At 41.4% G+C, this 24,007-nt stretch overlaps 1 protein-coding gene across 1 annotated transcript in view; it reads left to right on the forward strand.

The window, feature by feature from the left end:
- Positions 1-24,007, forward strand: part of LOC150039894 (piezo-type mechanosensitive ion channel component 2-like) — a 172,189-nt gene that overhangs the window by 100,014 nt on the left and 48,168 nt on the right. Inside the window, 14 exon segments of the mRNA XM_090327524.1 lie at positions 1,731-1,918; positions 4,132-4,292; positions 7,785-7,961; positions 8,235-8,360; positions 9,792-9,992; positions 10,789-10,993; positions 11,087-11,188; positions 12,755-12,920; positions 13,302-13,545; positions 17,326-17,422; positions 18,657-18,816; positions 20,206-20,295; positions 21,983-22,104; positions 22,954-23,025. Coding sequence (XP_090183650.1) covers positions 1,731-1,918; positions 4,132-4,292; positions 7,785-7,961; positions 8,235-8,360; positions 9,792-9,992; positions 10,789-10,993; positions 11,087-11,188; positions 12,755-12,920; positions 13,302-13,545; positions 17,326-17,422; positions 18,657-18,816; positions 20,206-20,295; positions 21,983-22,104; positions 22,954-23,025 — 2,111 coding nt within the window.

The following is a 24,007-nucleotide window of genomic DNA, read 5'->3' on the forward strand; positions in this document are numbered from 1 at the left end:
AGAACTCTTCCATCTTCAGCCCCACCTGTCTCGTAGGGGATTACAAGTTTCTAGAAAGAATTGCAGATCTTCCGAAGGGCTTGTTCCAGGTCTTCCTTTGGTTCCTCCATTTAATGACTGACCTCTCTGCCCAACGCTCAGCAGTATGGGGACATTTTGCTCTATGGTTCAGGTAAATCCTGAACCATAAGCAGCCTTTTGTGGCTAATGGTTTTTTGTTCCATAACTAATGGTGATTATTAACATGTTGTCTTCTTGTCTGTATGATACAGACTTTAAAATGCAGTCTGAGGTGGTCATAAAATCTTGGTTCTAATGACAGACAGTGTCTTCTCACACAGTATAATCTGACACTGCTTGAAGTGAAGAGATAGATGGCTGTGGCCACATCCAATTGCATTTAGGACATAGAAAAAGCAGCCTAATGACACAGGTTTAAAAAAGAACTAGGCCAGGCTCCGGTGACTCACGCCTAGAATCCTACCTACTTAGGAAGCTGAGATCTGAGGATCAGGGTTCAAAGCCACACAGGGCAGGAACTTTCATATGACTCTTATCCTCAGTGAAGCACCAAAAAAAGCCAAAAGTGGAGCTATGGCTCAAGTGGTAGAGTACCATCATTGAGCAAAAATAATCTCAGAGGTAGCACCCAAGCCCTTAGGATCAGCACACACACACACACACACACACACACACACACACACACACACACACACACACACCCCAACATGGAAGAGAAGAATTGTACTTGTCATTTACCTTATGAGAGATACTGTAGGGTCAGAGTGGCTGTCTGCACTCAGTGAGAACTTCCTTCTTACTGAGGCTAAGGTTCCTTCCCCATTTCTGCCACTGCTGCCACCAGCATAGCTGCCATCAGTGACCCTCAGGCATGATTTCGTGCCGATCCATCCCAACTCCTGAGAGCATTTTGCTTCTGTTGCACTGGTATTTGAAGCTGGTAGCATGGGGTTCGCTACTGCCAAGGTTGATTGAGAACACACATTGTTAAAGAATTTGAAAAAGGAAACCTTCCTGCTTTTTACAAGATGGTTGGTTGTGTTCCTAAAAGGCACAGGAGTCTCTGTGTTCTCCTCCTTACAAACCCGCAGTCCTATCCACTCAGATCCGTCGCTGAGCCTAGGGTCCTAGCCAAAGCTCGCTACTCATGCCATCCCGCCATGCACTTGGCATTAGGCCGTTCCTGCAAGAGGCATACAGGAATGCAATAGTGGGTGATGTGTCGCATGATGTATGATCTCTGACTCTCCTTATAATTCTTCTGTTCTCATCTCCTTTTTTTCCCTCTCTATTTCAATTACTTTGAGCAGCATCAAGAAAAAATTACCAATCCACCAAAATGAGTAAGTCCCCCCGTGAAGTCATGAAATGCTTGCTCTACATGTGCCATTTCATGCTTCTACATCCTAAACTCTGACCATTGCCTCCTCTGGGGGGGGGGGGAATGTCAAGTTTAGGTGTCAATAGCTCTCATTCCTGATTAGTCACTGGAACTTGAATATGAAAAGTTACTAAAACCTTGACTTGAGAGTTTGTTTTTCAAAAGAACTTAAAACAAACCAACCAAACATGGCAAGATGCTAACACCCCACCTTGCAAGGTCTTTGTACGTGTACTGATTCTCGTTTCATTTATCCTCCTTTGACTTGCCCCTTGCTCTTCTCTCTCATGGTCCTCTTCTTCTGACTCTGTTGTTCTCTGCCAAACAGATTGGCCCATCCTGAAGGAAGCCTCCCAGATCTGGCCATGCTAAAACCTGTGATACCAAAGCTGGTGGAGCCCGGGGAGGAGAAACTAGAGGGATACTCTGAAAAGGCCAAGAAGGGTGAGCTTGAGAAAGACAGTGAGGCATCAGAGGATGACGAAGAGGAGTCAGAAGAGGAGGAAGAAACATCAGGTAACTATCTCACTCCTAGCATTTGTTCTGACTGATTGAATCATTGACCTGCTCCATAGGATCTGTATGTGAGTTGGAGAAATAAAAGCAGGAGTTTTCCTGGATTTTGGCAGATATATATTTGGTTGGATTTGATTGCTATAATATTCTTGGTTCAACTGTTCCAATTATTTCCTTCTAATCTGACTGAGAAAAGAGGAAATGGCTGTTACTAAATCCAGACCAGCAGGCAGGGCTTTGGTTTGGAGACCACAAGGGACCAGAAGGACATATGTCACCATCCCCTATAGAGGATACAGCAGCCCCTGTGCAGGTGCCGGTCTCAGCTTTATACATTTTCTTGAGGAAGTCTGTCAAGGATTTTCCTGGGATAGAGGAACTAAGAATGAAGAAAATGTGCAATCAGTCCCACCACTGATCATTTTAAGGCAGCTCCTAAAGATGTTACCTAGGCATTTTCTCTGCCTACTCTGATGTCAAGGGGTTTCTTCCCCTTTATTTGTAGACTTAAAATAAAAATATTTTAACAGGATACGATGGGGATCAAATGGCCTTAGTAATCAGGAAATGTTCCCTGACAGAGTATGCAAAGGACAGAGCCACTCATCTGTGCCACAGTATCCAGGGCATATAAGAGGAAGCAAAATGCCATCTCAGAGGCAGAACACTGAGGTAGCACCTTTGCTTTTTGTTTTGTGCTGACCCTGGGGCTTAAAATCAGGGTCTGGTTACTGACCCTGAGCTTATTTGTTTTGGTGCCAGCCCTGGGGCTTGAGTTTAGGGCCTGAATACTGTCCTTGAGCTTTCTTAAGGCCAGAGCTCTACCACTTGAGCCTCAGCACCACTTCTGGCTTTTTCTATGTATGTGGTACCCAGGAATTGAACTCGGGTCTTCGTGTATGCTAGGCAAGAACTCTTACCACTAGGCCCAACTCCCAGCCCAACCCTGAGCTTTTTTAACTCAAGGCTAGCACTCTACCCCTTGAGCCAAAGCTCCACTTCTGGCTTTTGGTGGTTCATAGGAGATAAGAGTCTCATGGACTTTTTCTGCCTGAGTTGTCTTTGAACCATAATCCTCTGGTTTCAGCTTTCATGTGAGCACCGGTACCCAGCCTGCTGCCCTTGTTTTTAATGGTCTTTTCTTCTGTATAAAAATAGAAATTACAAAGCACATAAGGAGGAAGATTCCTCTCAGAGACAAGTTCCTCCAGCAAACCTAGTCACTGCTCCCGTTCATCTCAGAAGGCAGGAAAGGACCAGAGACATCCCCACATAGCTGAACACCACCTGCACCCCAGCGTGAGGGATTCAGACTCAGATCTTCCTCTGTTGACTTCAGGGAGGTTGAACTTTACTAGTGGCACGTTTACATTCACACATCATCACATGTAATAACTATGTACACCACCCAATCATGTACCCAGAACTTTCCATTGACCGGTTTCTGTGTCATGTTATAAATAAGCATTTTTCACAACTGCAACCTTACTAAATATTCAGAACTATGTACAATAATGTTAAATTTACTTATGGTGCCAGGTAGAGAGTGTGAACTTCTGTCTACAAACATAATGGAATAATCCATGATGTGGATACGACAGGCCAAAGTAAACCTGTTGCAGCTTTCAGTCAGAGTAAGCCAGCACAGTTCTAGAGAGAAGCATATCCTGTGTGTCTACCCCAAGGTGGAAAGAATAAACTGTCATGATAAAATGAAAACAAAAATGGTTAGACTCTGCATTTGATCACATTTCCTGAATCTGTGGACTGGGCCATCCAGTCATTTTTTCATTTGGAAAAGGGGTGCGCAGGCTGCACCCACTTCTTGAAGATTACAGACAGGTATGTCCTCTCAGAGAAGAAGGAGAGCTTTAGCTCATGACTTCTGACACCATCATTTTAACAAGAAACATGGCATTGACAGAGAGCTTGGGATACTTAGAATTCCCAGGGAACTAGGGAATCATTATTTCCTCCAAATGCTTCTTTACATCAGTATTACGGAAGTGTGGTTACAGTGACATTGTCTCTGATCTCAGTTTACGATGTCCATGTGATCAGAATGCCTTGGGGCTTTCAGATCCTCATCTCTGCAGATTCTCTTGAATCTCACCACTACAACTATTTTGCAGCCTCTTTGAAAGTTATAAGACATGCATTAATGAATAATACAGACAGTCCTCATGCTCTTGGGTGACCTTACTGTCTTGCAGATCTAAGAAACAAATGGCACCTGGTGATTGATCGCCTCACTGTGCTCTTCTTAAAATTCCTGGAGTATTTTCACAAGCTGCAGGTGTTCATGTGGTGGATCTTGGAGTTGCACATCATCAAAATCGTCTCCTCCTACATTATCTGGGTTACTGTGAAAGAGGCAAGTGAAAGTTTGTTGTATTATCAGACAGAATAGAATCAATCACAATGGCCCATCCATCTGTTTCCTTCTCCATCTCTCCTTGGTGCTTTTCATTCCGTGCCTATTGTATTAGAACATCACAGCTAGGTGCATGACCTTTGACATTCAGAAGACACAAGGAACTCAGAAGACAGAAAGACTGGAGAGAAAATCGGGTGGCTTAGGTCCTAAATGGCTTGGTTGTGATGCCCTACTTTCTTATTTTGATCTAGTCACAGTGGATTTTTTTTTGTTCTTTGAGACAAGCCACTAAGTATCTGATCCATTTGTATAAAGCCTCTGTTTTCTTGTCCGTAAAGAAAAATTACCATTCTGTCAGCAATTGTTTCACTTTTGCTATGGAAAATTGACTTTCTCTGAACTGAGGTTTTATTGAGTCCCTATTTTAACAAGTGGTTTTTGTATAATGTTTGCATATTTTATTTTAATTTTATTTTTGAGATGCTCACAATTCAAACTATCTGCTAGCAACTAAGCCAGGTAATCGCTATCTGCAGTCCTTAAAAAGTTTAACTAAATTGGCCACTGGTGGCTCAGGCCTGTACCTATGTGACAACTGCACTTGATCTCACTTCTTGTGTTCCTCCAATCAGTTGTTAAAGAAGCTCAAGCCACGTCCGTCATTATCTTTTTTTTATCCAACATGTTTTGCATTATTCAACCAATCTTCCCAGAGAGTAAATGGGATCGTGACAGTCTCTTACTTATAACATCACCATAGAGTTCCCCCCACCTCTACCTCTCTCTCTGTCATGTCCCTCCCTCTACCCCTCCTTCCTCCTTCTTCCTCTCCCCCCCCCCTCTTTCCCTCCAGTGCTCACAAATGCATGGTGTGAAACACTTCATTTAACCTTATTATTCCTTCTTTTTAGATTATTTTTCTAATACTGGGGCTTCAATTCAGGGCCTAGGCGGCACTGTCCTTATGCTTTCTCAAGGCTAATATTGAGCCACAACTTGAGCCACAGCACCATTTCTGGCTATTTTTTTTTGTGCATGTGGTACAGAGGAATGGAATCTAGGGCTTTGTGCATGGTAGGCAAGCACTGTACCAGTAGGCCATGCTCTGGCCCCTTATTATTCATAAACTCAAGAGCATGAGTGGGTTTTAAAGTCCTCTGGAGCCAGGCATCAGGTTTATAATCTTAGGTACTCAAGGAAGCTGAGATTTGAGGATCAATGTTCAAAACCAAGCCAAAGAGGAAAGTTCATAAGAGTCTTCAATAAATCACCAAAAGATAAAAGCGGCACAGTGACAGCCTTGAGTGAAAAAGCTAAGGGACAGTGTTCAAGTATCCAGGCCCTGAGTTCAATCCAAAGTCCCAACACACACACACACACACACACACACACACACACACACACACACACACACAGTTCCCCCCACACAAACACTCACACTGCCTTTCCAGCACACACACCATTTACCTATCAGTGTGTGTCCCTCGTATGTTCTCTCTTAACTATAAGGCCTTGGACCTGCCTTGTCTTCTCCCCATCTATCTTGTGCTTACACTTCCGGTCTCAATTTAGGTCTAATGTCTTTTTTGTGTGTGTGCCAGTCCTGGGGCTTGAATTCAGGGCCTAGGTACTATCCTTGAGCTACTGGAGTTGCAGCACCACTTCTGCCTTTTTCTGTGTATGTGGTACCAAGGAATTGAGCCCAGGCTTTGTGCATGCTAGGCAAGCACTCTACCACTAGACCATGCTCCCAGCCAAGCCTACTCTTTTAACCTTCCCTCGTATAGCCCATAGAGCTCTGGACTTGATACATGTTTGACTTTATAGTAAATTCACGCTGTTATTTTCTTCTTGTAGCATTAAATGTTTCTAGGGCATTTTTTTCTGTGCCAGTACTAGAACTTGGACTCTTGGTAGGCACTGTCCTTTAGCTTCTGCACTCAAGACTAATGTTCTACTACTTGAGCCACAGCTCTACTTCCAGCCTTTTGGTGGTTCATTGGAGATAAGAGACTCACAGATTGTCCTGTTCAGGCTGACTTTAAACCACAGTCCTCAGATCTCAGCCTCTTGAATAGTTAGGATCACAGGAACCAGCTCCTAAGGCATTATTTTAAGAATATTCAACATATTCCATGACTGGATACAACAGAGGTGCTTCTGTACTATTAATGGAAAGGAAAGTCATTAGACATGGGGGAATATCTCCTTGATACATAACCTCATTTGCAGCTAAAAGCCAATATATTTGAGTTGACTTTATTGTTCTCCTTCCGAAATCCTGTGCCCCACCCCCTCAGCGTTTTCTATCTTAGCAATGATTCTAGCATTGATTCAGTTTGCCATGAAGAAACCTGAGGTAATGTCTTACACCTTTCCCTCCAAGTCTCCAACCTGCTTCCATCAAGTGATTCAGCGACAAATCCAGCTCATGTTCCACTTAAGTCCATCTCATCTCATGTTCCATTTAAGTCCAGTGCAACTGCCTTAATGCTTCCTTCCAACTGTGACTCACATCCTTAGCCCCTGTAAATCCCAGGGTAACTGGTCTCTGACCTCAAGTCTGACCAATATCACATCCTCTATTTTTCCATCACATTTATCTAAGGAAGCTAGAGATCATACCTTACTTTCAAACTCTTTGTCAACAGGTCCTTTAAGCCTCTCTGTTTGCTGCAGAATGAGTTCATGTGCCATTGCATGGCTCATGCGAGATACGTTGAAATTTGACTTCTGATTATGTCTCTATCTTCCCTCATTGTGGCATTTTACTTTATTTTACTTCAGTTCATTTTTTTCTGTTCTTTTATGTGCCAGTACTGAGTCTTGAACTTAAGGCCTAGGCACTGCTCCTTAGCTTTTCTTGCTTCAAAGCTGCTGCTTTACCACTTGAACCCCAGCTCCACTTCTACCTTTTTGGTGGTTAATTGGAGATAAAAGTCTCACAGACTTTCCTGCCCATGATCCTCAGACCTCAGCCTCCTGAGTAGCTAAAATTATAGGTATGAGCCTATAATCCTAGTGCCCAGTCTACTGTGGCATTTTATACTTCCAACTCTTAATTCCCCATGGTCTGTAGTCATCTTTTCTCATCATTTGTTTCCATACTTTCTTGCCTTTGCTTCTGCATAGCTGACTGGAATTTACTACCCACCTCTCACATTCAGTACTCACCCCATTCACCTGGTTCTGCTCTTTGTGAACCCACTCATCAGACCAACGATCCCTTGTAAATGCTCTCACAGAAACTCACATACATCTGTAACCTAGCTATTGCTGTTGTTTTATAGCTATTAAATTATCCTATGTCTTATCTGTCTTCCATATAAAATGTAGTATCCTCCAGACCATAATTCACTCATTCCCTCATGTCCCTGTGCATGCCAAGAACACAAGCAACACGTTCAACTGGAGAAGTCAAGTTGTCTTGCCTTTGATGTTATTTCATATCATATCTTTTTGTCCCCATTTCTGATTTTATGTTTCCAGGTGTCTCTGTTCAACTATGTATTTTTGATATCTTGGGCTTTTGCTCTGCCATATGCCAAGCTGCGCCGTGTGGCCTCAAGTGTCTGCACTGTGTGGACGTGTGTGATCATCATCTGCAAAATGTTGTACCAGCTACAAACCATTAAACCTGAGAACTTTTCTGTCAACTGCTCCTTGGTGAGCTTTGAGGATGGGAGACCTCCCTGAATGTCCGTTAGGGAAGCAAGGCAGATACTTAGAGTCTACCCCCACCACTCCCCATTCAGCACATGCAGCCTAGATTGTAGGCGAAGTTGTACAGTCTGGCTCTGTTAGCCTGGACCTGCATCTACTTTGGAGTTTAGATCCCCCTTGAAATGAGCTCCCAAATCTACCATGCCCAGAGCTGAGGGAGAAAAGCCTGCCCATGTCCACTTGGCAAACTGACTCTACCTTCTCTCTCCTTTTTAGCCAAATGAAAATCAAACCAATATCCCCCTTCAAGATCTAAACAAATCTCTGCTCTACAGTGCTCCTGTGGACCCAACAGAATGGGTTGGCCTGCGGAAGTCTTCTCCTTTGCTCGTCTACCTGAGGGTAATGCGTCTCCTGTGCCTAGCCTATAACTGCACAGTTACAATTTGCAGTCCTCTCCCAGGACAGTCTCAGTGTCCTGTGTGGTCATCACTGCATCTTCTTCCATGGTTTTGAGAGTCACCTTGGCTGCAAACAAGTGGATATTAAAATCAGTACTCATCTTATATGCTGAAGGGAAGTTGTCCAAGCAGTCTCATGTTGGTTAGATAAAATATGTTAAGGAGCTCACAATATAAAGAGCAAGTTTGATGGAAACATCAGAACTAAAATATATCCAAAATAAATTGCAAATCTTTTAAAAAGCATAATGTTAACTTGGCCAGAAACAAAGAAGAAAAATTGTCTGAAAAGGAAATGCTATAGTTTACAAGAAACTAGCATTCCATTGCAAGAAATTTTTAAATTGTCTCTATATTTTTAAAGGGTATATATTATAGCTAGAAACAATAAAATACATATCTCTGAAAAAACTTTGATAACAAATACTCATAGAAACATACTACAAACAGAAGAACATAATTTTTCACATTTTACTTTGACAGATAATTTAAGCAGTCATGGTCATATTATACTAGCCATTCATATAAAATAAAACCATATACTTGGCAGTTAGGGGTGTGTGTGTGTGTGTGTGTGTGTGTGTGTGTGTGTGTGTGTGTGATTTTTGCAAGTACTGAACTCAGGGTAAGGGTGCTTTTGTTTAGCTTTTTCTATCAGGGCCTGAGCACTGTCCTTGAGATTTCTCAGGCTAGTGCTCTACCACTTGAGTCACAGCACCACTTCTGGTTTGCACATGCTGTGCAATTTCCAGTTTTTCCTTACATGGTAGATAGTGTTAAAAGTCGCTCTTAGAAGGATAAAATACATTAATATTTGAAAATAGCAATTATACTAATATCTGTCAGCTATTTCCCTGCATGTTAATTATTTCCATCATTATCGTTATAAGAACTACAATCTTACCCTCATGAGCATTCTTTCTGGGGTCGGATATCAGTGATATTAAAGCGTTCCCTCTAGCTGGCACCCCACTTCTCCAGCATAGTGTAATCCCAGGATATCTCCCTGCTATCATTGCACTTACACTTCCTATAAGGTCAGACTGCCTTCTTCCAATAGGCAGGCACTCTGCTTCCTTAGCATATGGAGTGTACTTAGCAAGTAAATAGGAGTGACCAGTGTGATGTACAGAGATTTTACCTCCTGTTCCTGGGGCACCCAGCCTGAGTCCTCAATGGAGATGACTCCACAACAAATAAGACAGGGAGAATCAGTCTTCCATTCAATCCTACCATGAATTACTAGTAGGATATTATAAAAATGTCCTTTTAGATATCCAGAATTAAGTACAGTGATGGGGATTGCTTAAAACTAATGAATTGTAAAGCATTTGGTCTACCCTGTTTTTGTTTTCCTTCTTATGATTTGTAGAATAATCTTCTGATGTTAGCTATTCTGGCCTTTGAAGTCACCATCTACCGCCATCAAGAGTACTATCGAGGTCGGAACAAGCTCACAGCCCCTGTGTCTAAAACTATCTTTCATGACATTACAAGACTTCACCTAGATGATGGGCTTATCAATTGTGCCAAATACTTCATAAACTACTTCTTCTACAAATTTGGCCTGGAGGTAAGTTTTCATACCAAGGTGATTTATTTCTATTTACCATGAAAAGTCAAGTAGCATCTTTGGCTAGCTGGTCACCAGAGCCTCACTATCTATCTTTAGCCAGGAAGTTTGATCCTCTTGAGATATACAGATGCTGCTGCTGTTGCTGCTGCTGCTGCTGCTACTACTGGTTAGCGTGGCTGGGAATTTTCCACACTCAAAAGCCATTTCTCCAACTGCAACAGAGGCCTCTCTAGAACCATCCAACTATATGGAGACCAGTTATCATAATAGTTCCATATAAGGAATAAAATTTTAATTGCTGGGTACTGGTGGCTCATTCCTGTAAACCTAGCTACTCAGGAGGCTGAGATCTGAGGATTGCAGTTCAAAACCAGCCCAGGTAGGAAAGTTCCTGAGATTCTTATCTCCAATTAATCACCAAAAGTCAGAAGAGGAGGTGTATCCCAAGTTGTGGACCACCAGCCTTGAGCTCAAATCTAACCAAGAGCGTGACCTGATGCCCTGTATTTCATCCCCCAGTATCTGCACCTTCAAAATTATAATACTGACCTTTTGTTTTTACACTATTTTTATGCAAGTTCAAACTGCAGCCACAATGAATGCTATAACCTGACATGATTGTGGTAAGGCTATCTCTTTAGTATGAGGTGGTTATTGTGACAATGGCATAGTCTATCTTCCCACTCAGTAGAGACAGCCTGAGCACTGTAGGTCTCTACCCCAGCAGGTGCACTGGCCCACAACCCCTTCCCTGTAAAGCCGATCTCTCTTGCATCTTATCACCCTTACACAGACCTGTTTCCTAATGTCAGTGAATGTAATCGGTCAGCGAATGGATTTCTATGCCATGATTCATGCCTGCTGGCTGATTGCCGTCTTGTATCGACGCAGAAGAAAAGCCATCGCTGAGGTCTGGCCCAAGTACTGCTGCTTCCTGGCCTGTATCATCACCTTCCAGTACTTCATCTGCATTGGCATCCCACCTGCCCCCTGCCGAGGTGAGCCCCGTCCCCCGGCTTTTAGCAAAAGTCATTATCAATGGCCACTGGAGAATTGATGTTTGCTGTTTATCTCGGCCCTCCCCCCAACAGATTATTCATGGCGATTCAAGGGTACCAACTTCAACGACAACATTATCAAATGGCTGTACTTCCCTGATTTCATTGTGCGACCCAACCCTGTGTTTCTGGTCTGTAAGTGTTTCCACCACAGGGTTCATGACATTCATACGCGAGTTTACATTGGCTCATTATTCTTCCCATGGTAGGCATTAGTGCTTTTGCTTCTTTCCCTGAACTTCACAATCATGTAAAGGGTTGTTTTATTCATTAATATTGCAAGTCATTAATGGTTCCTACTTGCTCTATTACATTTGCAAATATTAATAAATCAACGTTGAAGTCCCACATTCACTTGTATAACTCCCTTTCCAATATGTTCCCTTCTTAGTCACAGGTATCTGCATAACCCATCTTTTTGAAGGTAGTAGAGAGGGAGGCCTCTCAGATTGAGTTGTGATCAGGTTTCAAGATGCCACTATCAGGCAGGCCAAAATGAAAAACAAGGCTGTAGTGGCAAGAAAGAGGCTTTCAGGCAGGAATGAACAGGTCAAAGCCTTTGAAAGAAGCCAGTAAATAAAGGATTGGAGCAGTTTCTTTCCCTTCCCCCAAACACACACACAGAGTAGGGAGTGTCAGACAATACAGAGTACTTGATTGCCCTAAATATTTCAGGATTTTAGGACCAACAAAGCAACCTATGACTTGGCTCTGGTGACCTGGCCTTGGGGTCTGTGCCAGGCAGCTCTTAGATATTCTTCTTCCTGTCTTTCTCTCTGCCCCCTTTAGTGTATCTAAGCTCAAGGAATATCATGTGGGTACTAATGCACAGGGAATGGCACAAGAATGTCACATCTATCACATGTAAAAGATAAGAAAGAATATGGGGAAGGTCCAGGCTGGGAATGTGGCACTTGCCTAGCATGCATGAAGGCCTGGGTTCAATTCCTCAGTATCATATACCCAGTAAAACCCAGAAGTGTGCAATGGCTCAAGTGGCAAAGTGCTAGCATTGAGCAAAAGAAGTTCAGGAACAGTATCCAGGCCTGAGTTCAAGTCCCAGGACTGGGAAAAGAAAAAAAAGAATATGAGGAAGAAAAGTGCTCCAGTAGCTTTCTCAAAACTAGGAAGAATCCTGGCATGCATAGCTAATATTTCCAATCCTAGCCATTCAAGATGCTGAGATATAAGAGCTTCAGTTCAAAGTCAGCCGAGGCAGAAAAGTCTGTGAGACTCTTATCTCCCATTAACCAGCAAAAAGCTAGTAGTGGAGGTGTGGCTAAGGTGGTGGAGTACCAGTGTTGACTAAACAAACCCAAAAGAAAAGACCTTGGCTCCAAGTTGAGCCTCAGTACCAAAAAAAGAAAGAAAGAAAGAAAATCCTAATGGGAAATTAATGCAAATCCACACTGTCTCAGGAAAAATTCTCTACAACTAGAAGCCTAGTAGTGAACACCTCACACTGGTATAAAGCAATGTGCAAACAAATCCCAGGCTTTCTCTTGGGGAGGCCCAGCCTGTGTGTTCTATCTTTCCTCTGGCACACTGGCAAGTAATGACTTTTACTAGACCCTGAAAGCCTAGGGTGCGAACTTTGGGGATGCACTTTCCCACAGGTGTTGGTGGCTAGTTCATGCTGCTTGTGACACTGGACCTCAGAACAGGAGGTGATATGGTAGTCACCTCCCTTTGTCTTGCCAGATGACTTCATGCTGCTCCTGTGTGCCTCCTTGCAACGGCAGATTTTTGAGGATGAAAATAAGGCTGCAGTACGAATCATGGCTGGGGACAATGTGGAAATTTGCATGAACCTAGATGCAGCTTCATTCAGCCAACACAACCCCGTGCCAGATTTTATTCACTGCAGGTAACAATGGCTTCGTCTCCTCAAGTCATCCAGACATGAGCATTGCATACAGATGGCTCCTCTGCTTCAGATCTCTCTAGAACACTACTTAAAAAGAAGCTATTTGCGAGAAATTTGACTAAAAGAAAATGATAAGCATTCATTCACACAGGGTTTCCCCAATTCATGTTTGTATATTACTACTTATGCCAGGGTTTCCTGTACACCAGGCCAGTGGGAAAGGAAAGATGGATGCAGGGATCATAGTATGGTTTCTCAACTATTCCAATATCAAGGATGAATTTCCCCCCTTCATACAGTGGCATTCTTGACCTTGCTTCTTGCTTGTTATGTTGTTGTCTTTTGACTGTTTGGAGGTTGTTTCCCCCCTCCCCCTGCCAGATCTTACTTGGACATGTCCAAAGTGATCATCTTTAGCTACCTCTTCTGGTTCGTCCTCACCATCATCTTCATTACGGGAACAACTAGGATCAGCATCTTTTGCATGGGCTACTTGGTGGCCTGTTTCTATTTCCTGCTCTTTGGAGGCGATCTGCTCCTGAAACCCATCAAGAGCATCCTGCGTTACTGGGACTGGCTGATTGCATACAACGTGTTTGTGATTACAATGAAAAATATCCTGTCAGTAAGTGGAACCCTCTCCTATATAACACACTTGTGGTTTCCATGTAAGAGTAAACAATCCTCGTGCCTCTCACATGACCTTGTTAAAAGCCTGCTGAACATTTAGGATCCAAATGATGGTTCACTCCTTTTTTTATTGAACCAGATTAGGCCAAATTCTTTCTACTCATTTTTCACTCCTTGAAGGCCATACTTCAAAGGGATCTGTATTCAAAGGAATGAATTCTAAAATGTATTTCACTAATTAATCCTATCCTTCTTGAGGAACAATTTGTCATCACTCACTGCATGGTTTTGAAGTGACTCTAGTAACCTGAATCAGACTTACAGAATCCTCATAGTATTTGAAAATAAAATGCTCTTCCATAAAAAGAGTCATAGGAATGTGTAATAAACTGAGCAGTTTTATAGACTGTTATGTGGGGTAGGGAATGATGAAGAGGGACTGGGAATGTGTCCGTGGTAGAGTGCTTGTCTAGCGTGCATAAAGCCCTGGGTTCGATTCCTTAGCACCACATAAAAAGAAAAAGCCAGAAGTGGTGGTGTGGCTCAAGTTATAGAGCACTAGCCTTGGGAAAACTCAAGGACAGTGCTCAGGCCCTGAGTTCAAGTCCCAAGACTGGCAAAAGAAAATATCTTACATATCTGGGTGTGGTAGACATTAGAGAGAATTCAACATTGTGATGGCTTCTAAGCAGAGACATCCAGATGAGTAGAGACATCTTGTTTGCTCTGCCAGTGAATACCTGTGTCCTTTCTTTACCATGACAAATGAATTACAGTGCCCAGTTGTAATTCTATAGTACTGATCATTCTATTGCACTGATCTTCTAGACCCCAAGGGCACCCCTTCAGTTATTTGGTGCTGCCAATATTTGGTTAAGAACCTTTCATGAGCTCATCAATAGCATTATGTTGGACCAAAGAGATCCCCAGAGGACAAAGTCCACAACTGTCTCCAACCTGGGTATCAGACTTGTGGTGTTGTCACTGAGGAGAATTTCTGGACACATTGAAGCAGAGACAAGTTTATTAAGGAAGCAGAGCAAAAGAGAAGGCAACATACACAAATTGGATGCAAATATACAAACACACACAGAGTACTCAGTGGTGTAAGTATAAGTACTCAGTGGTACTTATACATGAAAATAAGACAGAAGAGTTAACATTCCTCTTTGTTCTGGATACCTGGTATATCTAATCATTCTTGACATTATCATGCGGGACCAAAGAGATATTAAAGCTAGCCAGTTTGCTAAATCTGGGCCTTAATTTCTTTTCTTTTGACAAAGTCTCCTTCTAGTACAAAACTAGTTTTCCTTGAAATATTTACCCAGAATATTCTTATCCAGAACCCTGGATACAAAGTTAAAGGCACTGTCAGTTCCTACAGTCTCATGGAAGAGTAGCAAAACCTAAGAAAAAACATGCCAAGTCAAGCCATCTATCAATAGCAAGTGTATTCGTAGCTCCGTCTTCTTCTGCCTTCATATCCTGATTCTAGCATGGCTCAGGCAGAGGGAGTTCATGCTGCTTCAGCTGCTTCTCAACTCTGTGCCTGGTTCTTACAGCTGGAACTGGTACTGAGTTAGAAAAGCAATGATGTAATGATCCACTGCTTCTTTCCCACTTAGGGATTTAGGGATGAGATCATCCACCATTCAATTGCAAAAAGCTATTGCAGACTTGAGTTGGGAGATTATATATAATGTATAGCATTGTGTTTAGGGGTCTAGGAGGGCCAAGCATATGCAGTCATAAATACTTGAATAATTTATTTTGCCTCGCGTCTGTTGAAAGATGAATTGTCTAGTTGATGGTAGAGGCAGCTTTGGGCAGGTCAGCACTTTACCCCATTCACATTAATTTACACTTGGAAAGTATTGAGAATCGAAAAAGAAGGTATAGACAGGAAAACAAGCCATTCCACGCTGGAGCCAAGCTCGTGATGAGGGGTTTAAGCTAACCCATCCATCCACCTATTTGTTCATCTGTCCATTGTCATAGTCTTCTTTGCTGAGTGAAGAGCTAGAGATAAATAGGACTCAGTTTGTAACCCTTAAGGAACCAACTTTCTAAAGAGGAAGATATACCTGTTTTAAAATTATGGCAATAGAGGTTGGGAATTTGGCCTAGTTGTAGAGTGCTTACCTAGCATGCACAAAGACCAGGGTTTGATTCCTCAGTTGCACATACATAGAAAAAGCCAGAAGTGGCTCAAGTGGTAGAGTTTTAGCCTTGAGAAAGCCCAAGGACAGTGCTCCTGAGTTCAAGCCCCAGGACTGGCAAAAACAAAATTATGGCAATAAAATCATCTGTGAGAACGATTGCCACATTTTAAGAACAAAACAAATATAAAAGTTAGCCTAGATCTCACCTTGTTGTATGATGGATCCAGTCCTGAGAACACAGAAGCCCCCCATGTAAAAGCCCAACTTTGGAGTTTGTATTGTAGCACTAGTGGATACTACAGGCTCTCCAATCTCAAAGCCCTGCCTAACTGTGTTGAACTAATACATGGTTTCCATGGCCAAAACCTACACAGGTGCATAACAAAGTAGAAAACAAATCAGATGTGAACACAATCAAAGTCAGTCAAAAACCAGTGAACACTCAAATCAAGCAAAGATATCCACTATAAGGCCAAACAAATCAATTGAGGGCAAAATCAGTTGGAGATAAATGTCTCACAGACTGTTCTGACTACTCTGGCTTTGAATGGCCATCATCAGATCTCTGCCTCCTGATGAGCTAGCATTACAGATATGAGCCACCTGATCCTGGCTGGAACCCATCTTTTAAGTTGATACTTACAAGGAACAAAAGCTTGGTAGCACACAAATATGTCTGGGATTCCTGGCTAAATAGCCTCCGCTTTAGGAGCGAGGTCTAAGGATTAGTACTCACAGGATCCCAGCTATACACACAGTGAATCATCATCACCTGTATGTGTTGGCCAGCAGTAGTTAATGCTTATTTAAAATTCACCTCCCAGGGAACTTAACATAACTGTCTTGATACATTCATTTTTTAAAACAGATATTTACTAGTCATCATCAGCAACAGTAATAACAATAAAAGATTCCTTTATCCATAGAATTAGCCAAATAAGCCCCAAAAGACTTCCTTGGTCTCCCCTGAAGACTAGACACCCATGTCCTTCTTGGACACCCATGAATGATATGCAAGTAGTTGTTTGTCTACATTATTTAAGGAATAATGACAAACAGAAACCTTCGCAGATTCAATAAGGAGCCATCAGTGATTTTTCACATATTTGCTAGCCAAGGTTGGTTGAATCCCAGAAACAGCCAACAGGTACAAAAGCCAAGCCCTGCTTACCATTCCTTCCTTCAACTCCACCCTGCAGCTTAGGTCTGGAATGCTCTCCTTGAGGGACAGCATAGATTTAATTGTTAGACCTGTGAGAAAGGAAGTGTACCAAAATCAGAGTCCTAGATTTCAATGAGTATCCATTCTCAGAGTTTGTTTCTTCCAAAATAGCTGAGAATTTCTTCCTTGAAAAGAAGTGTTTTTGCAGAAGCATCACATTGGAGACCTTCCTTTCATTCATTAGGTATAATTTCTAGAATTTACATTGCTCTCTGAGCAGCTAAAGTAAGCCTCCATGGTAACTGGACTTTTAGTTTAGGTATGGACAGCCCTCTGTAATCATTGTCACTGGGTCTTTGTCAATTCCTGCACATGCTGGGGTCAGAAGAAACCAAACTTTCTTTTTGGATCCCGTGATGGAGAATTGACCTCCCCATTTGTTTTTCAGATAGGAGCATGTGGATACATTGGGACACTGGTACAAAATTGTTGCTGGTTGATCCAAGCCTTTAGCCTGGCCTGTACAGTCAAAGGCTATAAAATGCGTAAGTATGCGAGGCAGAGATGTTCTCATTTTAAAAACAGGGCCTAAGTACATTCATTAAAGATGTGAAATTGGAGCTCAATTTCTCCCTAAATAAAAGCTATAGAACTGCAATGCATTGTGTACAGACTGTTCATAGTATGAGGAGCCCCAATTCCCAGAGTCCCTGGACCATTTTCTAGAAACTCCCAAAGCCCCAAAGGATTTGGGGATTGGATGCAATGCAGTAGTAACTCCATATGCTTTCTGAGATGTGGTTAGTAAGCATTCCAGATGTCTATCCAAAATTACAGTTGTTCCAGTTAGAACTTTGAAAACAGACATGTTGGAAAATGCCTACAAATCCCAGCTACTTAAGAGGCAGAGACAGGAGAATGGAGAATTGGAAGTGAGCAAGAACTTAATCTCAAAAACAAACAAATGGGCTGGAGATGTGACTCATGACTCAAGAACTGGTAGCTGGTAAGTACATAGCACATACATACATATATGCATACATTCATACATATATACATGCATACATACATACAAATATAGATGAAAGAGGTGTAGAGGTAAAAATCGAGAAATATCTTGGGCCCTCAAAGTAAGTCAGACTTCCAGGCCTTCTTTCCTGTTGAATCTCAGGGAGCTTCTTCATATTTAGAAAAATCATTGGAAGGACCCCCAGAGGTTCCTGGAGTTGACTTCTTTCTGCCATCTGCTTCTTGCACCGAACACCCAGGATACATCACACATGGTCTGTTGTGGTGTGCAGATGCTCATGTGCATGCCAACATGACGTTCTTCTGAACAATGGTGTCCAGTCAGGCTGAATCAGACTGCACACAAGCCATCCACCTGACAAAATGTGCTACCTGCCATCCCTCCTTCAATCACCCCATCCTGTACTCAGTGTCAGGTTGGGTAGAGAACTCTGTCCTAGAATAGATATTGTCTTTTGTGTCAGTGCATTTCCTCTATCATTAGGACATTATTTTTCCATGAACCTTTTTGGAGATTCCTGAAGAAAGAAATGTTCCGGGGGCTTCCTTGTGCCTCAGGGTCAAGAGCTCACGATGGGGTCACCTTATGAGTCCATGTGGACATTGGAGCTCAAATGCTCGTGGGGAGACCAGATAGCAGAGTGCTGCTCTTGTGCCTGCGTGACTCGTAGGACTGTGGAAAGCACAGATTTCCACAGTAGCGGTGGGAGTGGAGTTAATTTCTGTATTGCCCTTGCTGCACTCCCACAGCTAACGAGGACTCGTCCTGTAAGTTGCCCAGTGGAGAGGCGGGGATTATCTGGGACAGCATCTGCTTTGCCTTCCTTCTGCTGCAGAGGCGAGTCTTCATGAGCTACTATTTCCTGCACGTTGTAGCAGACATCAAAGCCTCTCAGATCCTGGCCTCCAGGTTGGTCAGGCACGATGGGATTCCATGGTTGATTTTCTTAGGAAACATACAAAAAGGAATGCTTCCCTATATTTTTCTGTTTTAACTTGTTGGGAAAGCCCACGGGAAATTAAGAAACTTCTTCTAGGAAAATCAGGGCAAAAAAAAATTACAAATAAGACTTTGGGGATCTCAGATAGACATGGTAGTACAATGTGACACTTTATCAAAACTTAGGACATGTGTAAGTGGTACATAAGTATAATTGAGTCCCTATATACACACTCCTCACGGGAAGCAGTCCATGCTGGCCTCCAGCAGTAACAGGAATTTCTCAAATGAAAATATACAAATGGTGGCTGTGGTGTAACTTAGAGTACATGCACAAAACCTTAGTTTGGAAGGGAGAAAAGTAGAGAGGGCAGGTGGGAGGGAAGGAGAAAGGAAAGGGAGGGAGCAAGGGAGAGAGAAAAGAGGCAAGGGAGGAATAGAAAAAGAAGGAGGGAGGGAGGGAGGGAGAAAAGGAAAGGAAAAACGTTATCCAACAAGTATATAAAGAAATACTAACCATCACTGATAATCAACAAAATGCAAATCAAACCAGAGTTATTTCACTTTACCTCATTAGAATGGACACCACAATATAAACATATATATAATTCAAATTAACAATTTATATATAATCTACTTTATGTAAAAGTATATATTGTGAATAATTTTATTGTTGGGGAGGGAAAATGGGAGCAAAACATAAGAGAAAAAATAGTGTTTGAGAAGAAGTGTACTCACTAACTTACGTATGTAACTGTAACCCCTTTGTACATCACCCTGACAATAAAATTAAGTTTACAAGAAGAATCATAAAAACCATGGAATCGCTACAAAAAAATTAGCACTAGTTTAGAGATTAAAAAAATAATTATATATATATATGTTATATATAGTGATAAGGATAGAGTGAGAAGTGGATCCTTATGTACAGTTGGTGGGAATGTAAATTAATGTCAGCTTTATGGAGAACAGTATGGAGGTTCCTCAAAAAGCTCAAAATAGAACAATCATCTGACCCAGCAATCCTACTTGTGGTACCACTCATACAAGGTCAAGTGTATAATGCTTAGGCATGGTTTCTGGCATGCCTTCAAAGAGACTGACTGCTCTTTGGAAAATACTATTTTCTCTTCACTGATCTCCCAGACTAGTGAGCAGCTCACTTGCTCCCAGGAACATTTTCTTGTTTATCTACCAGGAAAAGGCTTCTAGAAGGGGGTTGGTAACCTCCAGCCAGGAAACTTCAGTCAGCCAACAACAATGGGAAGCCAGGCCTTCTAACCCATAAGTGATCATTTTCAGAGTAAAATAGAAAAGGCAGGAATACTAACTCGTTTTGTCTTCTGTCTCCCTTTATAGAAGGGCTGAACTCTTTCAGGCCACAATCGTGAAAGCTGTGAAAGCAAGAATTGAGGAAGAGAAGAAGTCTATGGATCAGCTGAAGAGACAGTAAGGACGTCTTGATTCTCTCTCATTCTTCACTTTTCCATTATGTACAACTATCAGCTGAGTCTCAGGTTTTTCAAATCCATGAAAAATCTACTTGTGTCAATGTTCCATATACTCACTCCTCTGTCAGAGAAAATCACTGATACCTGCTAGGCTGTAAAGGAACAGAAATATGGCTCGCTCCAAGATGGAAAAGCGAACACCTTGAAAAAGACCTGTTACAGTTGTTTAACTTAAGATCCCTGAACAGGCCATTTAAAGTCTCATAAATTAGGTCTCATAGTTCTACTTTTCTGAATTAAAAACAAAAAAAAGATTAACTAGCTAATGAATGAATCAGGGTCTTCCCCAGTGCCAAGCACTGCAGTGTTCATTGCAGCTGTGAATTGAGAAAGTGAAGTGGGGTCAGCTTTGGAAGCATCTGTTGAAATCATAACCGATGGGCAACCTGATATTGGCCCATTTAAGAGTCCATGCTAACTAGAGAAGTTTCTAGAAGTGAGACTCATCTTTCCCTGAATTTGATGCAAACACTCTTCCCACTGTACCCTTCTGGACAGCTCAAAGGATAGATAGTCTGACCCTTTCAGGAGAGTCAAGAATTCTGTTGAAAAGAATGTTCTCCGGATAAAATTTTCAATAATGAATGGAACTTCTAAAGAGTGGTACCACTTATTTGTTTGGGGGCAGGTCTGAAAGTTGGTGGCTACAGAAGTGGATGGCCAAGAAAATGGAAGTGCTCAATAATCAGCTCAGCAGGAATGTTCTTTTAGTTTACAAGAATAGCTCCATATCATGCTGAACTCATATCTCACTTTCCTTCTCATAACCAAAGATATATCCTTGTATAAATTAAATCATTCCATAGCATGATTCTTTTCACAAAGGTGCAAGTAATGCGCCAAAAAATAATGCGAATGCATTATGGTGCAACAGTTGTTATAACAAATTTCAACCCACATTTAGATGGTGTTTCTCACTTCTCATAATAGAAGTAATGCATCCTGATGAATTTTTCCACTTGTTTAAAAATTCAAAACTTGAGAAATAAATAACTTGTCCTTCCTGATATGGTATGTTCACACTGGCTGTGATACAAGAGGTGAATACACATCAAAAATTGCAGGCCAGGCCAGGAGCGTGGCCTAGTGGTAGAGTGCTTACATGAAGCCCAGGGTTCCCTTCCTCAGCACCACATACACAGAAAAAGCTAGAAGTAGTGCTGCTGCTCAAGCGGCACAGCACTAGCCTTGAGAAAGCTCAAGAATAGTGCTCAGGCCCTGAGTTCAGACCCCAGGACTGGCCAAAAAAATTCTATGCTAAACCTTAACCTTTATGGGTCATCCTGAGTCTAGCATCTGTGAAGCATGAAGTAGCCACATGAATTACATGTAATATATATAATGTATATACTATGTATTGTATATGTGTAATATGTAGGTAGTTAATATGTAATATATATTATATAATACTATACAGTATATAGTATCTATTGTATACTATATATTATATAATATACAATATATGGTTATATGCATTACACACAACACACATTGCTTATTAATAATGAATCTCATCACAATTCTTGAAGTTGACTACATTGTTTGTGATTTTATTTATTTATGTCCATTGGCCCTAAAATACCTGCATGTGTTCCCAGCACTACTAATTTCGCTTTATTTTATAGAATGGATCGCATCAAGGCCAGGCAACAGAAGTACAAAAAGGGTAAGGAGAGGATGCTGAGCTTAACCCAGGAGTCAGGGGAAGGCCAGGACATCCAAAAACTCTCTGAAGAAGATGATGAAAGTACGTGGAGATATTTTCTTCCTGTTCAATTACCTTGATGTGGTCAAGAAGCATGATATTGAGGCACTTTTCTTTTTGCCAATTTTACCAATGTATTTTATTTTTAACTTTGCAAGTTTTACTTTCCCACTGTGGATGGGGTCTTTCTATTTGTTTCATTTCTCTGTCATGAATGAATAATATTACAAGTAGCCTTAGCTTTATCTTATAAGAGACATGCTGCTAAAGAAGTTGGCATGGTTTTGCGAAATGTGTTTATTGAGGGGAGCTATTCCAGCTAGGCTGCCATTGGTTTCTATAAATTTTATGTAAATTAAATATGCATGCATATTCTATGTGGCACCTGAGTATTGATAACTAAAGTATCAATTATTACCTGTTCCAGTGAGAGCTGTCATGAAGTATATATTTATAGCAATATAATCTATTACATCTAATTAGATATTTAGTCTATTCAGCTCAAGCTTTAAGATTTATGAGTTTTTTAATCTTATCAAAACTTGCATGTTTATCTGTTTGAAGGGAATCAAACAATAATGCATGATATATTTCCAATATATAGCATCTGTTCATCACCTTGTTTCAACCATGCCTTAAAATAATCACCATGAACTTTCTGGCCATTACAATGTATGCATTTTAATAAATTATTTTACTGAACCATTTGCCAGTAAAATAATTTGTGAAAATACACATACACTTTTCAGCCTTAGTATATATAGTTCTTTTCCTGACCTCTGATGTACTTTCGCAACTGACCTAGATTTGACAATTGAGTTATTAAAACGTGGTTTCAAATTTTGTTTGCTCACTTTATAAGAATTAATGTTTGGACATATTTTATTTTAGGAGAAGCAGACAAACAGAAAGCCAAGGGCAAAAAAAAGCAGTGGTGGCGGCCTTGGGTTGACCATGCTTCCAGTAGGTTTCTCAATACTCTTCCAATCTCACTGACTCTACCCTTATATCCTTGACCAGAATTCAGGCTCTCCCCATGACCTGTGTGTCCTATGCATGGTTTAACCCTTGTGACTTGACAGGGAATTAAGAGTGTAGGAAAATTGCAGCATCGATGGGTCTATAGGCTCTATAGATCTATTCTTCTAGAGATAATATACGAATAGATAAGAAAATAATAACCACCTAATACAGTTGGCTGAAGAAAGCTCAACATTTAGGCTTACAGACTCTTGAGTGCAATTTATAGGCTCGGAAAGCAAAGAAATGATTATAATTCTCTCTAATTTGGAGGTCCAGAGTTCTTCTGGTATCTGTTTAATAACTAAGAATAAACTTCCTCCACAAAAAAAATCTGGAAGTAGAGCTCTCGCTCAAGTAATCAAATGCTAACATTGAGCAATAGAAGCTTATGGACAGTATCCAGGCCCTGGGCTCAAGTTCCAAGACCAGAGCACACGCGCGCGCGCGCGCACATACACACACACACACACACACACACACACACACACACACAATCATCATCACAATGAGTTTGTGCTCCGCTAGTACTGATTGAAAACTTATCACTACATTCAAAGAGTCTGTAACCCTTTCTTTAAGAAACTAGACATATGGGGACAAAAACATGAGAAGGGGTATCAATGCGTGAGAAGTAATGCACCTACTATCAGGTGAATATAACTATAACCCCTCTATACATTACAATAAAAATTAAGAATTTTAAGTAAAAATTCTCATGTATTAAAAGCCTTTATTAAATTCTGAGATTAGAAATCCAGTAAAAAAAAAACTGGATATAGATGTCATGAGTCTTCTGTTCCCTCATTCCAAAAGCTTATATTTTTATTGGTATTCTATGTTTTGGCAGTATACTAAGTATAGAGTTGAGGGATAACTCACAATGAAAGCATTTACCTTCTCACTTCACCTCCTGTCCAGTCTC

The sequence above is a fragment of the Megascapheus bottae genome, unplaced genomic scaffold (genome assembly GCF_031878675.1).
Source record: "Megascapheus bottae isolate mThoBot1 unplaced genomic scaffold, mThoBot2.hap1 HAP1_SCAFFOLD_208, whole genome shotgun sequence".
NCBI lineage: Eukaryota > Metazoa > Chordata > Mammalia > Rodentia > Geomyidae > Megascapheus > Megascapheus bottae.